Source organism: Leptodactylus fuscus, chromosome 11 (assembly GCF_031893055.1).
Source record: "Leptodactylus fuscus isolate aLepFus1 chromosome 11, aLepFus1.hap2, whole genome shotgun sequence".
Lineage (NCBI taxonomy): Eukaryota > Metazoa > Chordata > Amphibia > Anura > Leptodactylidae > Leptodactylus > Leptodactylus fuscus.
The window spans coordinates 43,557,091-43,570,749 of NC_134275.1; the positions used below are offsets into that span (position 1 = coordinate 43,557,091).

The 13,659-nt window shown below is 42.8% G+C and overlaps 1 protein-coding gene across 4 annotated transcripts in view; it reads right to left on the minus strand.

Moving 5' to 3' along the window:
* Positions 1-11,272, minus strand: part of CACNA1B (calcium voltage-gated channel subunit alpha1 B) — a 240,728-nt gene extending 229,456 nt beyond the window's left edge. For all 4 annotated transcript variants that reach the window (XM_075259127.1, XM_075259126.1, XM_075259129.1 and 1 more), the window contains exons 1-2: positions 10,593-11,272; positions 7,655-7,760 (exon numbers count right to left, since the gene is read on the minus strand). In XM_075259127.1, the coding sequence (XP_075115228.1) occupies positions 7,655-7,760; positions 10,593-10,852 (366 nt within the window). In that variant the 5' untranslated portion in view covers positions 10,853-11,272. The remainder of the gene's footprint in view (positions 1-7,654; positions 7,761-10,592) is intronic.
* Between the last annotated feature and the right edge of the window lie 2,387 nt (positions 11,273-13,659).

Here is a 13,659-nt window from a genome sequence, read left to right on the forward strand (position 1 = left end):
CCTATCAGACGCGCTCTTGTCTACCCTCTCAGTGCCATTCAGAGCATGGCACAGCGGGGGTTCAAGTGCTAATCCAATTAATAGCGAATCACTCTCTTTTTGTATCAAGCTACAGCTTTGGGGTTTTCCTCTTGCCTGGTCGGTGAGCCCATATAACAGATTGTTCTCTGTAATAGCCAAGCTGATAATGATAATCAAACTCAAGAAATTATTCTATTTTTTTCCTCTTTGTCAGAAATGTAAAAGTGGATCCCCATGTGGCAAGACAACCCTATTAAATGCGGCTACTCGTTCCCTGCTCAACGGCAATGAATATTGTTTAGCTGTAGAGAAAACCTACTGCCATATATCTGATATGAGGATACTGCCAACATAATGCGGGACAGGATGGCACAAGGATATACTGGGCTACTTGTGTTTTGGGCATGGCAGTGTCAGACTGGCTCACAAGAGTACTAGAGGATACTCCGCTGGGCTCAGGCTCTAACACCTCAATGGTCTAGGAGATGCCACCCAAATTTGACAGGTGCTATGGTCTAGGGATTGTTGGCTGGTGGGCCCTTCAGTCTGACACCGGGGTGCACGATAAAGGGCGCTACATTTAAGATAGTGGAACCACCATGATTGATAAGTGACCTTTTTAAAGGAGTTTTCCGGGACTTGGGATACGTCATCCATAGATGACTGTTGTGGTTCCCACTCTCAGGACCCCCATAGATAAGCTGGTTGAAGAGACAGCATGTTCAGTTTCATACATATCATAGGGGTTGTGCTTGGCTTTGCAACTCACTCCTATTTACTTGAATGGGACTGAGCTTCTGCTGTATCATGTGACATCATTGGCACAGGGAAATGGCTGCAGCAATTGTAAGCACTGCAGCCTCTTTAAACAGTCGGACCCCACTGATTGATGACCTATTGTAAGGATAGTCCGTCAATATGCCAGTCCTGAAAAAACTATTTAAGTATTGACTATCTGGCATTGCCTTCTAACCAACACCTTCACTACAGACCTAAAAGGGTCCTAAAAGGGTTTTCTTAGCAACGATATTACAACTGGAGGTGCGACCATCGTGACAGTTGTCAAGAATAGGGGTGACCAGTCTCCCATTAACTTAAAGGGGTTCTCCAGCACTGCAAAAGTGATGGGACCTGATAAGCTGAGGCTTGACCCCTTCATGCCTCCATTCCTGATTATTAGGAATACTATAGTACTTTTTGTAGTGGCTGTGTCTGGTGTCACAGCTCAGTGTAGCTCAGTCCCATTCCTGTGCAGTCCCAGGCACAGCAACTAGCAGATATGTGAACCTGTTGCAGCTGATCAATGGGGATGCCGAGGTAGGGACATTTCATGGAACTAACCAGGCCATGTAAAGATAGACTTACATGGCTTAGGACCTAAAGGAATAGGGAGAACCATGACTGGACCCCACAGCAGACATATAACCTGCCTTTAAGTTGAAGCACTTTAATGTAAAGACATCACCCCAGGAAATTTTTTGGGTCACGTTTTGAGACTCTTCTTTCTAACTCAGTGCATGTGTCAGTCTTTGTCCTCCTCTTCACCTGCAGGCAGCCTGTTTTTCTGCAGACGTTGCTCCTTGCTCTTTACATGTCTGTCGTTTTGCAGACAACAGACTTGTTGTGACAATGGGATGACACCGGTGTGTGCAGGAGGATGAGAAGTGCTGTGAAATCTTAAAGAACACCTCGTACCTTATGAGCTGGAGCCATCACATACAGCATCGCTAAGACGTACACTGTCCTGTCCTGGGGGCCATTTTGTTGATTAAAGGCTTGTTACATGTTATGGCTTATCAGTAGAAGATAGCCTTACTTTATGATTGGTGGGGTCCGACCATTGACCCCCTGCTGATTTAGCACTGCAACCCCTTCAAGCCGAATTTGAAAAGACAAAGATTGTGCCCTAATTTTGCCCATTTTTCCTCATTTTTCATAATAAATTGTGTCTGAAGTGACCACGCCCTTTTTCTTGTCTCCTTACATAGGGCAGAGTAGAAAAGGTACAAAAATTGTAAATATCCCTCGAAGACATATTCAGGAGGATTTGCCATGTGTCATGCCGCAGATCCCACGCACAGGATGGGTCTGATCAGTGAGTCCGCGGATCCCACAAATGAATTGGTACAATCCATGTGTGACTACCTGATGTAGTTTCCTGATATGTCGCTTCTTTCATTTCTATAAGGCAGACTTAGGGTATGTTCACATGGCAGAAATTGGGAAGAATTAATGGCGGTCTTCCGTCTCAAAATCCTCTCCATGAACCAGTCCTGTGAGACCTCCAGCAGAAAGCCAAAGCTGTGGCCAGTCCTCAGCACTCTGTTGTGCACATGTCATTAGCCTCATATACAAGACAGAAGATTTGCACCATATTAATGCATATAGGCATCCACCATTCTCCTACAGCTAGAAGCATTGCCCATAGCAACCAAGCAGCTCAGTTTCAGTTTTCCCACGAAGGCCGTCACAATATGTGATAGGAGACTGGGGGCACATGGGAGACAACATACTATGTACATGGAAGTACCATGTGCCACAGCAGCACAGAGCACTTCAAGGAAGGAGTGAAGTAAACTTCACATGACTAAGTTTTTGTCCTTATATGATGTGTTAATATAAAAATAAATGAGTCTGGAGACACCTAGGGGGTCCAAATACCGAAAATGCAAGTATCAGATGCCACAGCAGCACAGAGTTTTCAGGGAAGGAGTGAGTTATACCTCACATGTCTACGTTTTAGATGGCAGGGCCTTATGCGTTATTTTACGATATAAAAAAAGATGAGTTTTGAGACACTTAGGAGTCCACACATGGAAAATTATAGCAAACGCACCAGCAGCACAGAGCACTTCAGCAGAAGGGTAGTACTCTGTCTCATGTTTATATTCTAGAGGGCAGGGAGACATGTCACGGGGACAGTTTCGCTATGTTTCGATGAGAATACAGAAGAGGAAGGTGCAACAGCATACAGAGAATTTCAGGAAAGGAGTAGTATTTGTAAAGCTTATATAGAGCAGGACACCATCAGACCTGACAGACATGAAAGGCCACATGCATGGAATGAACTTAGATGGTGTCCCAGCAGCACAGAGCACTTGAGGAGAGTTGGGGGTCACACAAGAGCCCATGCATGTAAAAAGGGAATGTAAAAGACAACAAGTGTTAAAGCTATATTGCAGTGCCTGTGACTAGATACTATGGACTGGTTTCTTACAACACGTTTATAATCTCGTGTTTTGTAATAGGTGGTCTGAAACTTGCAGAACTACAGGTCCCACAATTCTTCACTTCGCGGAGAATCAGCAGCCAGGCAGGAGCAATGGAGCACCACATTTGTCATCCGTCATGGTCTGTACTGTGTTAAGCTGTCATATAACATTTACTGTGACATTTCATAAGAGCCAATAAAATCAGGAGGTAAACATCTGGAGCTCGTATCCTCTCCATGAGATTACAGGGGGGCCTGGACGGAAAACACTAGAAACCAATCCCATTGTTGCAGCCTGCTGTTGTGGAACCATAAGCCCCAGCAGTCCCCACCAATACATGTAGCCAAGATGAGTATAACCACAAATATAATGGTACAATCAGTAGTGTGCACAAAATAGATGGGGGAGCCACAGCAAAAACCAAAACGTGTCCTCATGGTGGTGCTGGGGATCGCCAAATAGGACACCACAGCCTGTTTTTTCCCCTTCCAAACATTAAAGGGCTATTCCAATCTCAACAAGTTATCCCCTATCTGTAACTTTCAGATTGTGGGGGACTAACCATTCAGACCCCACCGATCAGGAGAACAGGGGAGCTTGGTCCCCCTTTCTGAATAAAGCGATGGTCGGCATGCTCATCACTCCATTTATTTCAAGGGGATAGCTGGAGATTGAAATGTATAGAGCGGTGTGTAAATTGCCCTAATAATCAATACACCCAGAACAGAGGACAAAACACCCTACTCTGCAAATAAAGTGGGCCATCAGTAGCCAGACCCTCATTGATGTGCAATTCCCTATCCTATAGACAGGGGATAACTTGCTGAGATAAGAATACCACTTTAAAGTTGGCCCAACCTGACTATTTCAGCAACTTCGGTGTATGGGGGAGCTCTAGCTCTCCCCTGATAGATAATGTTATAAAAAAAAAGAGGGGTCCTTTCTTCCTCTGCCATCATCTGTCAGGGGACAGTTAACATGCACCTATACAATAAGATTCAGGATGTAGCTATAGGGTACACAGAGACCACAGTCACTACCAGTTCCCAGACTCTGAGGGGGGCCCCAAAGGTCCCTTTGCTACATAGACTATGTGATCAAAAGTATCCAGACAGCCCCAAAAACATACGTTTTTCATATTAGGTGCATTGTGCTTCCACCTACTGCCAGGTACTCCATATCAGCGACCTCAGTAGACATTAGACATCGTGAGAGAGTAGAATGGGTCGCTCCGTGGAACTCACGGACTTCGAACGTGGTCAAGTGATTGGGTGACACACATCACGCAGGTCAATGCCAAACGACGCCTCGCTTGGTATAAGTGGCGTAAACATTGGACGATTGAACAGTGGAAAAACGTTGTGTGGAGTGACATATCATGGTACACAATGAGGCGATCCGATGGCAGGGTGTGGGTATGGCGAATGCCCGGTAAATGTCATCTGCCAGCATGTGTAGTGCCAACAGTAAAATTCGGAGGCGGTGGTGTTATGATGTGGTCGTGTGCTTGCACCCACCCCTCATTGTTTTGCATGGCACTATCATAGCACAGGCCTACATTGATGTTTTAAACACCTTCTTGCACCCCACTGTTGAAGAGCAATTCGGGGATGGCGATTGTATCTTTGAACACGATGGAGCACCTGTTCTTACTGCACGGCCTGTGGCGGAGTGGTTACATGACAATAACATCTCTGTAATGGACTGGCCTGCACAGACTCCTGACTTGAATCCCATAGAACACCTTTGGGATGTTTTGGAACGCCAACTTCGTGCCAGGCCTCACCGACCTACATCGATACCTCTCCTCAGCGCAGCACTCTGTGAAGAATGGGCTGCCATTCCCCAAGAAACCTTCCAGCACCTGATTGAACGTATGCCTGCGAGAGTGGAAGATGTCATCAAGGCGAAGGGTGGGCCAACACCATACTGAATTCCAGCATTACCGATGGAGGGCACCACGAACTTGTAAGTCATTTTCAGCCAGGTTTTGATCACATAGTGTACGCAAAATATACCACTATACTAAATGGCAAAAGGTAAGTGGGGCCCTTTAAAGATTTTGGATTGGGGCCCAGGCGCTTCAAGTTACACCACTGCATAAGATCCTCTAGTTAGCAGACTTTGGTTTTATATGTATCAGAACCTAAAGACTGAGGTCACACATTGCCAAAAAACTGTGTTTTTTATGTTGCAGATTTTGCTGTGGTTTTTAGGGCCAAAGCCAGGGGTGAGTTCAGCAGAAAGGAGATGTATAAGACCTTCGTTTATATTTCCCATTCCTTTTGAACCCGCTTTTGGCTCAAAAAAGTGCAGCAAATGTGTAATAAAAAAACCACAACATTTCTGTAACGTGAGGCTTCAGCCTTGGTCTCTCCACCATATGACATGGCTGATAACAGAGATTACATACCACTGCACAGCAAACAATACAAAAATAGCATAGCTCTTAGGATTAGTGTCCCTTTAAATTAAAGATATCATTTATTTTTGGAAAGTTACTACTTCCTGCTAAGTTTCCATTATTTGCAACTACCAGAATCTGAGCTCACTCTATGTCCGCCACCCTATCCACATTCTTACCAAGTAGTTAGTATTACTTTTAGTATTCCACTTAAAAAGAAAGCGTAAAATTGCAGCGAAAAAACTGAGTCCGATATGTGGTCTACAATACTACAACTGGCATGGTGTGAGTAGTAATATTGTAACAGCTAATGGATGGGGTACAGTAATGGTCGCCTCCTCTGTTCCATCCATTTACAACAATTATCAAAAAAAGACTAGTATCCAGGAGATCAGTGGCATCCATGAAGAGTAGGGTATACTGCACCCCAGGACACAGAGCACATACAACTATGCTGGAGAAGTAGTGCAGCAGGCTGTGTTATTAAGCATCTATATGGGGCCGCAGGCTGGATAGTGTTTGCTGTGCACCAGACATCTGATCTATATAGACGTCAGTGACTTCCTGGATACAAGCAGTTCCTGATGTCAGCCCTACCTAGAAAACAGAATATGCAACCTGTACGGCACCCTAAAAGAGGTTCTCCTATTGTATGCCAATAAAGCTTTATTATTAATGACTGCAACTTTCCAATACACTTTGCTTTTCATTTCCTCACCACGTTCAAGACCTCTGCTTGCGATCAATGAATGAAGGCATTCTTGTCTATAACCACTCATTTCTACAGTAGCTTCCGGTCTAGGTAATCATCTGTGAACAGATACATTGTACCATCATTGATACATTGTACCATCATTGATACATTGCACTGTCACTGATACATTGTTGTAAATGAGACAACAGCAGAGCTCTCTGTGCCACCGATGTATCTAGCTCATTGAGGATTGTCCAGACTGTATACAGCTGTATCCACCCATCATCTATGAGCGGCACTAGGATTTCAGCACCAGGATGTACTAAAAATGCTTTTCCTGAAAGTAAGCAAAGATCTTGAAAAAATGGAGGGATATAGAATTGTAATACAAAGGCGTAGAAGCCTTTTAAGCAATCATTCCAGAGGGGGGCACTATTTTATGACAGTGTAATCAAATCTATTAACATGTTACTTAACCTTACACATCAATTAGCTGCTAAAATGTATCAAATCAATAATCATGCAGCTGTCATGGAACTACAATTCCCAGCATGCAGTACAGATGTGTATGCTAGGGATTGTTGTTTCTTGCAGACCATTGTACCCTTACAACAATGACCCCACATTCACTAATATGTCTGAATTCAGACTCCTAAACTTTAATATAAGATAACATATTTCTGTAACCCCCCCCCCCCATCAGTAGCATTCATGCAGAATAGAGGATTAATGGTTTACAACTATGTTGTTGCAATAAAGTAACAGGGTATTTTAGCCAACTGATTTCCACTGTACCGTCCTTTATCAATGGAGCAGATCAGCTTCCTTATCATAGAATCATACTATCCACTAGGATACATATATTCATGAAAATATTATAATGGATGGAACTCCCCTTTAAATTGGGATTTTCCCTTTAAATTCTAAGTTTATTCTGGCCTACGTGTCTCATAGTGTCAACATGCCTATAAATGCTATTAATTCTCATACATGGCTCTTCCCTTATGCCAGGGGGAATTAAAGGATGTGGTGACTATGAGGCATATACCATGTCATATATACATATAAATATACAGTATGTATCTAGTGTGTGTGTGTGTGTGTGCATACATACATATAAATATATATATATATATATATATATATATATATATATATATATATGTAATAGATATCGCGCTTGCCATTGTGACTAACATGGCATATGCCAGCTGTTCCCATACCCATCCATATTGAAGTCCTGGGGTCTCGCTGAAGGTCAGTAACAAATATCTCACATACCGTACAGAACAGGAAACCATAACCAGACCAATTTCTACTTACCAGTCTCTCTGACATATCCGTTTTGTCCTGTTCCGGCAAATGCTGCTCCAGGGCCAACACAATGCAATTGGCAATGATGGTGGCTAAAATCATATATTCAAATGGAGTAAGAAAAGTTAAGGAAATATTATTATAATAATATTAATATAAATATGTGGACATTGCATTGACTTACAGCAGGGTAAAGTGACAGGTCCCTTGGCTGCCAATGGGCCCTATTTATGTGTATGCCATAGGGTTATTAAATTATGGTATCTTTGGGGGTCCATGATAACAGGCTCACAATTGGTGGAGGTCTGTGAACTTGGGCTCCCTAAACTGGAAGGGCACAGAATTCAAAGAAGGGGTCAAAACACTTCAGAGCATATGTCCTAGGGCTAAATATCCACTGTCCCTTAAAATGTAATGGAAATCTGAGCCCGTGGACCTGCACTTTACATCCTCTTACATGTCACTTTAAGAAGCCAGAAGATGGACTTTAGGTGGACTTTCCCTTTAATAGTTTCAGGAGACCTCTTTATTAATATCACTGGACTTTGGCTCCATTGTCAGTGTGACCACATCTACAGTACTGCACATTGTTAATAGTCATTGAGGGAAATGGACTTTATCCTATTTAATGATGGGAAACAGTCAAGGTACATAGCAACGGAGGCCGCGGATATTGTCCCACAATCACGACTTTCCTTCACTTCTGAACTTTATAGATAATATCTATTCTATGTAATGGTGAGAGATGGAATAGTCGGCGATTGTTACCCCTGGATATAACTGATGCCACCTTTGTAAAAGAAAATGCTATCTCTGTGTCTATATATCTCACATTATATGTTATTTCATTATGATATAACACTCTCTATATAATAATGCCTAATATACCAAATCATATTCATATTGTCATATCCTACTTAGAATATACTATGCTATCATATTCTGTACCATGATATATTACATTATATTATACTATATTATAATATACAAGATAATGCCATATACTATGTTATATTACATAATGTAATATTCCATTATATTGTGCTAGATTATTCTATAATATATTATAGGTCACCATATTATAGAAATACATATACATATCATATGTATTAGATTATTGCATTACATTATAGCACAATATTTCATAGATCACTATATTACACAATATAATGCCATACAATATTATACTATTCCATAATATACTATTGTATAATTAGCTATGCTTTACTATATATTACACTATGTAATATTACATTATATTACACTACATTACACTATAATATATTTTGGAACATCACATTATGCAATATCATGTTGTATAATACCATAATGTACTAAACTAATATACTAAGTTATATTATGCTCTAATAAATTACATTATATAGTATATTATGCAATATATACTATACCAAAAGTGTATATAATCTATATTAGGCTATATATTAAATTATATACTAAAATGTATTATAGAGCACTATAGTATGCAATATATACTATACCACTATTGTACTTATACTATATCATATTGTATTATACTATACTATTTCATGTCATATACTATAATAGATTATAGAGCACTATATTATACAAACTATACTATACTATGTTGTTATATAGAGTGCTATAATATACTCATTATACTACACTATATTGATAATGCACTTATCATATTACACCATACAAAATTATGCAATGATATACTATAACATACTTTTCTGATTATATATTTTATATTGCATTCTATACCCTATACTATGTATTCAATAGGAACGTAGGTAATTAGGATGATTTCCTCGCATTCACATTTCCACCCCAGTGTAAGTCAATGTCTTCACCCTCTGCCTATCAGGCTGGTTGTATCAGGCGTCGTTCAGCACCATGGACAGCAGCAGGGTCCATAAAGTGTATTCACACCCATTCCTAAGACAGGCAACACCCCACCCCCACACTACACACTGACACGGCTACACACAACCTTTCCTATCTAAATGTCTCCAGAATTAACCTGACTGGGACAGAACAGGCCTACGTAGCCGGTGGTGTCCACATCACCCACTGCCCTATACCCTGCAAAGTCAGAGACTGATCTGGCTATCTATGATCCCCCCCTTGGGGTATCCCTTACATGATGTCCCTCCGTGCCCACCATTATCATCCTCCTCCTCACTCTTCAACATGGGGTTTCCTGGTTACCAGAGATCTTGGGACCACCTATTGACCCCAACATCTGCCTGTCTGGTTATTAAATCAAGGGATCACCAGTCGTATCTGGGAAATAGCCTGCTCATGTAAATGCATTACAGAGAGGGGGTGTAGACGGGAGCATATGAATGGTGAGGGATGGGGTTGCTAGGATTCTATGAGGAGGCCCTGATGGCTCATACTAAGGAATCAATAGGTGTGTGATTTCATAACCATGGACACCCAGGGCTAATCTCGGCACAGCCGCCACTACACACCCTAAGACTTCCTGGATGACCAACCCTATAGAACCTTCCACCAGGTCTACCATCTACCCCCCACCTTCTGTCATATACACATACCCCCAATGGAAATGCTCTTTGTGATATTACACCTTTGGCCCATGCCGGTCACTGGCAGTAGTAGGTTAATTTAACTCTACATTTGCCAAAAAGACTACCCAATGATGCTCACCCATATCCCCCACTTCAGGCCTTGCCTGGCAACCAATTCAGTCTTATAACCCTTGCAACAGTGACAATCCTTCAAACATGACACCTGCATGCTGACCTGGTTTTTGAACTCTTTATCTGCCTTGGCTCCACTCCAGGCCCTGCTTGCAACCTAAGAGTTAAATTCATACCTACAACCCCCCCCCCCTATTCTTTCCACCACCACCAATGCAATGCAACCCAGTCACAATTCAAATGCTCTAAGGAATGTACATTACCCTCCATGCCCATTTGCCCCCACAGGTGAAGGATATGGCCACTCAGTGATCCTTTTGGCATATTTCCTGATGACATTGTCTTCACTGAAGATGAACAAGGACCTGTTAACGGTGAAGCAGTTCTGTTTGACAGGGATGGGGTTATAGAGAGCCATGGTCCTCGCCCTCTGAGCCATGGACTGCTTGTACATCCTTTGGCCGGGTTGAGGTCCACCTTGCCGGCTGCTCCCTCTTCCAGCACCCCCTGGCACCCCAGTTCCATAGCGGGTGGGCAGATCATCTCCGAACCGGGCCATTCTAGAATTGCACAGGAGCAAGTGTTAGAATCCAAACTGGCAGCCAAATTTGGGGGCTGTAGACGCATCCCCATGCACTGAGCTTCTCACACTTTGCTTCCTTGCATGGGAGAGAGAAACGCAGGCTTCCCACTGAATGTAACACCCTCAGCTGCAATCCTAGAGCAGAACCCTGGAGCAGATAGACGGCGAGGCTTCTCCTCTCGGATGATCCTTAAAAGAGTAAGACACAATGCAAAAAATATATATATATATCTCCAAATCAATCTCAGCCTCAGATGGTGGAGACAGTGTCCTTGGCAGCTTCCTGTCTTGCTCATGTGCTGGATGCTGCCGCTTTCTCCAGTGGGAATGCCCTCCCTGCTCCAATGATTGCTTCCAGCGCAGGGAAAGGAGCTGGTCCCTGCACAGACACTTAGTTACCAGATGAACACAGTAAACCAGTTTGTGAACCTCAGCCCCTATAAGAGGCGAGACATGTGATGTACACCAGCCAATAAGCTGGGGACTCCACCTAAGCCAACAACCCCTGGAATAAGCAAAATATTCATCTCCAGGCATATACTCTGCAGCCCTCCCCCCCCCCCTTACGAAATACCCCAAACCAAGGGGGAATACACGCACCTCAATGCAAATTGCACATAAAGCCTGTGTGTTTTTTTGGAAGGGAATACACAGCACAGGGATTGCAGGGGTTAAACGCACACTCCCTCCACCCCCCTCCTCCTTCCTTTCGCCTGTAGACACAGAAATCTCAAGCACTAGGTTGCTGGTCATGGAGGAAGCTAATTCACTAGATGTGTTTACTGATTAATCCTATGTGTCCCGTCCACCCCTCTTCCTTAGCAGTGCACCCTGGGGTCCTATCCAGGGATGGGTAGGTGGGTTTGGAGGGGAATGTACCAGGGCTGAAGCCTACAGAGATGTCAGGGTGGAGCCTGCACACTTCTGGGAGCTGTCCAGCTGCTGAAAGCCCCAACAAGAAGTGGTCATTAATGTCAGCAGTGGGAGACGCTTGGGGTGGGCTTCATCTACATGGAGCAGGCTAATAAACGCTAAGCCGGGCTGGATCTGCAATTAGCCGAGGATCTCATAGACTGGAGATAGCAATTTGTGGCTCTGTTGTGACAGATCGGAATTAAGGGGTGAGGAGATAGTTGGATAGTAAATTGGTTTTGCTACACAGAGGGTGACACAGCCAGTATGTAAGACGCATCATGCTAGGGGATGCAAGTGTGAACAGTGATGGAGAAATCTGTCTGATGTAACATGGGTTTAGCATAGATTCATTCACTAACTCACTGCAAGTCCAATATTTTTGCAAAGGCTCTTTGGTTTGGTTGAAGTATTTAAAACTGGCCAAAAATATTAAATTTTAGTGCCAATTCTGACTGGTCCACATTCTGTTGGGATACCTGATATCTCTGTCCCCAGAGTAACAAAATAGAAATTCCCCATTTAAAAAATATATATATTTTGGCACATGTAACATTATGACAACCCTCTGTTATACCTCCTGGAAAGTTATCTATACATTTACAACTGGGTATTAGAGGGGCATTTCCCTACTTAGTCTGTCACTGTCCAGTCAGCACCAGTTTCAGATTGACCAGCAGAATACCAGAGGATCCTCCGGTGGGTGCAGGCTCTAACACAATAATGGTCCAGCAGAAGTACAGATCCAAAGGAAACTACAGTGTCCTAGGGGGTTGTTGGACTGAGGGCCACAAGAATCATTTTACCTGGTGGGCCAAGGAACCATAGTTCAAGGCTGGTCAGGACATGGCATATTGACACGGAGAATGGAACAGACTAGCTGACAACTTCATACACATCCAGGAGGAATAACAGAGGAATAACACTATGCAGAGCTATGTGTCTTCAGAACCTGATCAGGGGTTACCCAGTGGCATAAAGAATGTCAAAAACAAATCACCCCAAACCCTTATTTGAGATAGAATTTTGTAGGGTTTTTGTAAATGATGGGGGAATTTTCAGGGTTCCCAATGATAAGGAGGTTGGAAATGACTGATTTATGACATCAGTCCCAGCTACGAGGTATTACTACACAGACAATGTACATAACACCGCCTGAAGTATTTATATACTACCTATATATAGTCTTTCTGCCCACACAAGCCCCAATTTTCCAAACACAGCCCCAACTTTCCAACTGCAGCCCTGAATACACCCCCTCAGCCCACACTAACATGTAGTCTCCAAACACAACCTCCCCTGCATACTCTAAATATATCCAAAGCATCCTATAGATGATCCTACAGAATAGTCACCCCTCCCCAGCCCAAATTGTGTTCTCTTAGGTTATACACTGGTATTTCACATACAATACAAGTGAATGCTCTGTTATATAGAAAATATATAATATTATATAATATGCAATATCAGCAAAGAATATACAATGTGCTCTATCTGCAAGGAATATGCAACCTGCTCTATCTGCCAGGTATATTCAATGTGCTCTATCTGTCCAGTATATGCAACCTGCTCTATCTGCACAGTTTATACAGCATTCTCTTTATTCTGCATAAGTCACTGACTAGACCCATTAAATAACAATGTGCAGATCTGCAGCATATCCGCAAAATCCGCAGCAGAGAATTTAGTGTCAACCAAGAATTTTTGCTGCAGCTCCTCTTGTAAAATATATAACAGACTTAAACCTAGACGTGACCATGCCCATCGTCTTCCTATATCTTCTACCACTGCTCTACTGCCCCAAGTGGTGATCCCCAGAACTTTATGTTCAGTTACACGGCCTTACAATGTCACAAATTGGCATATTTGAA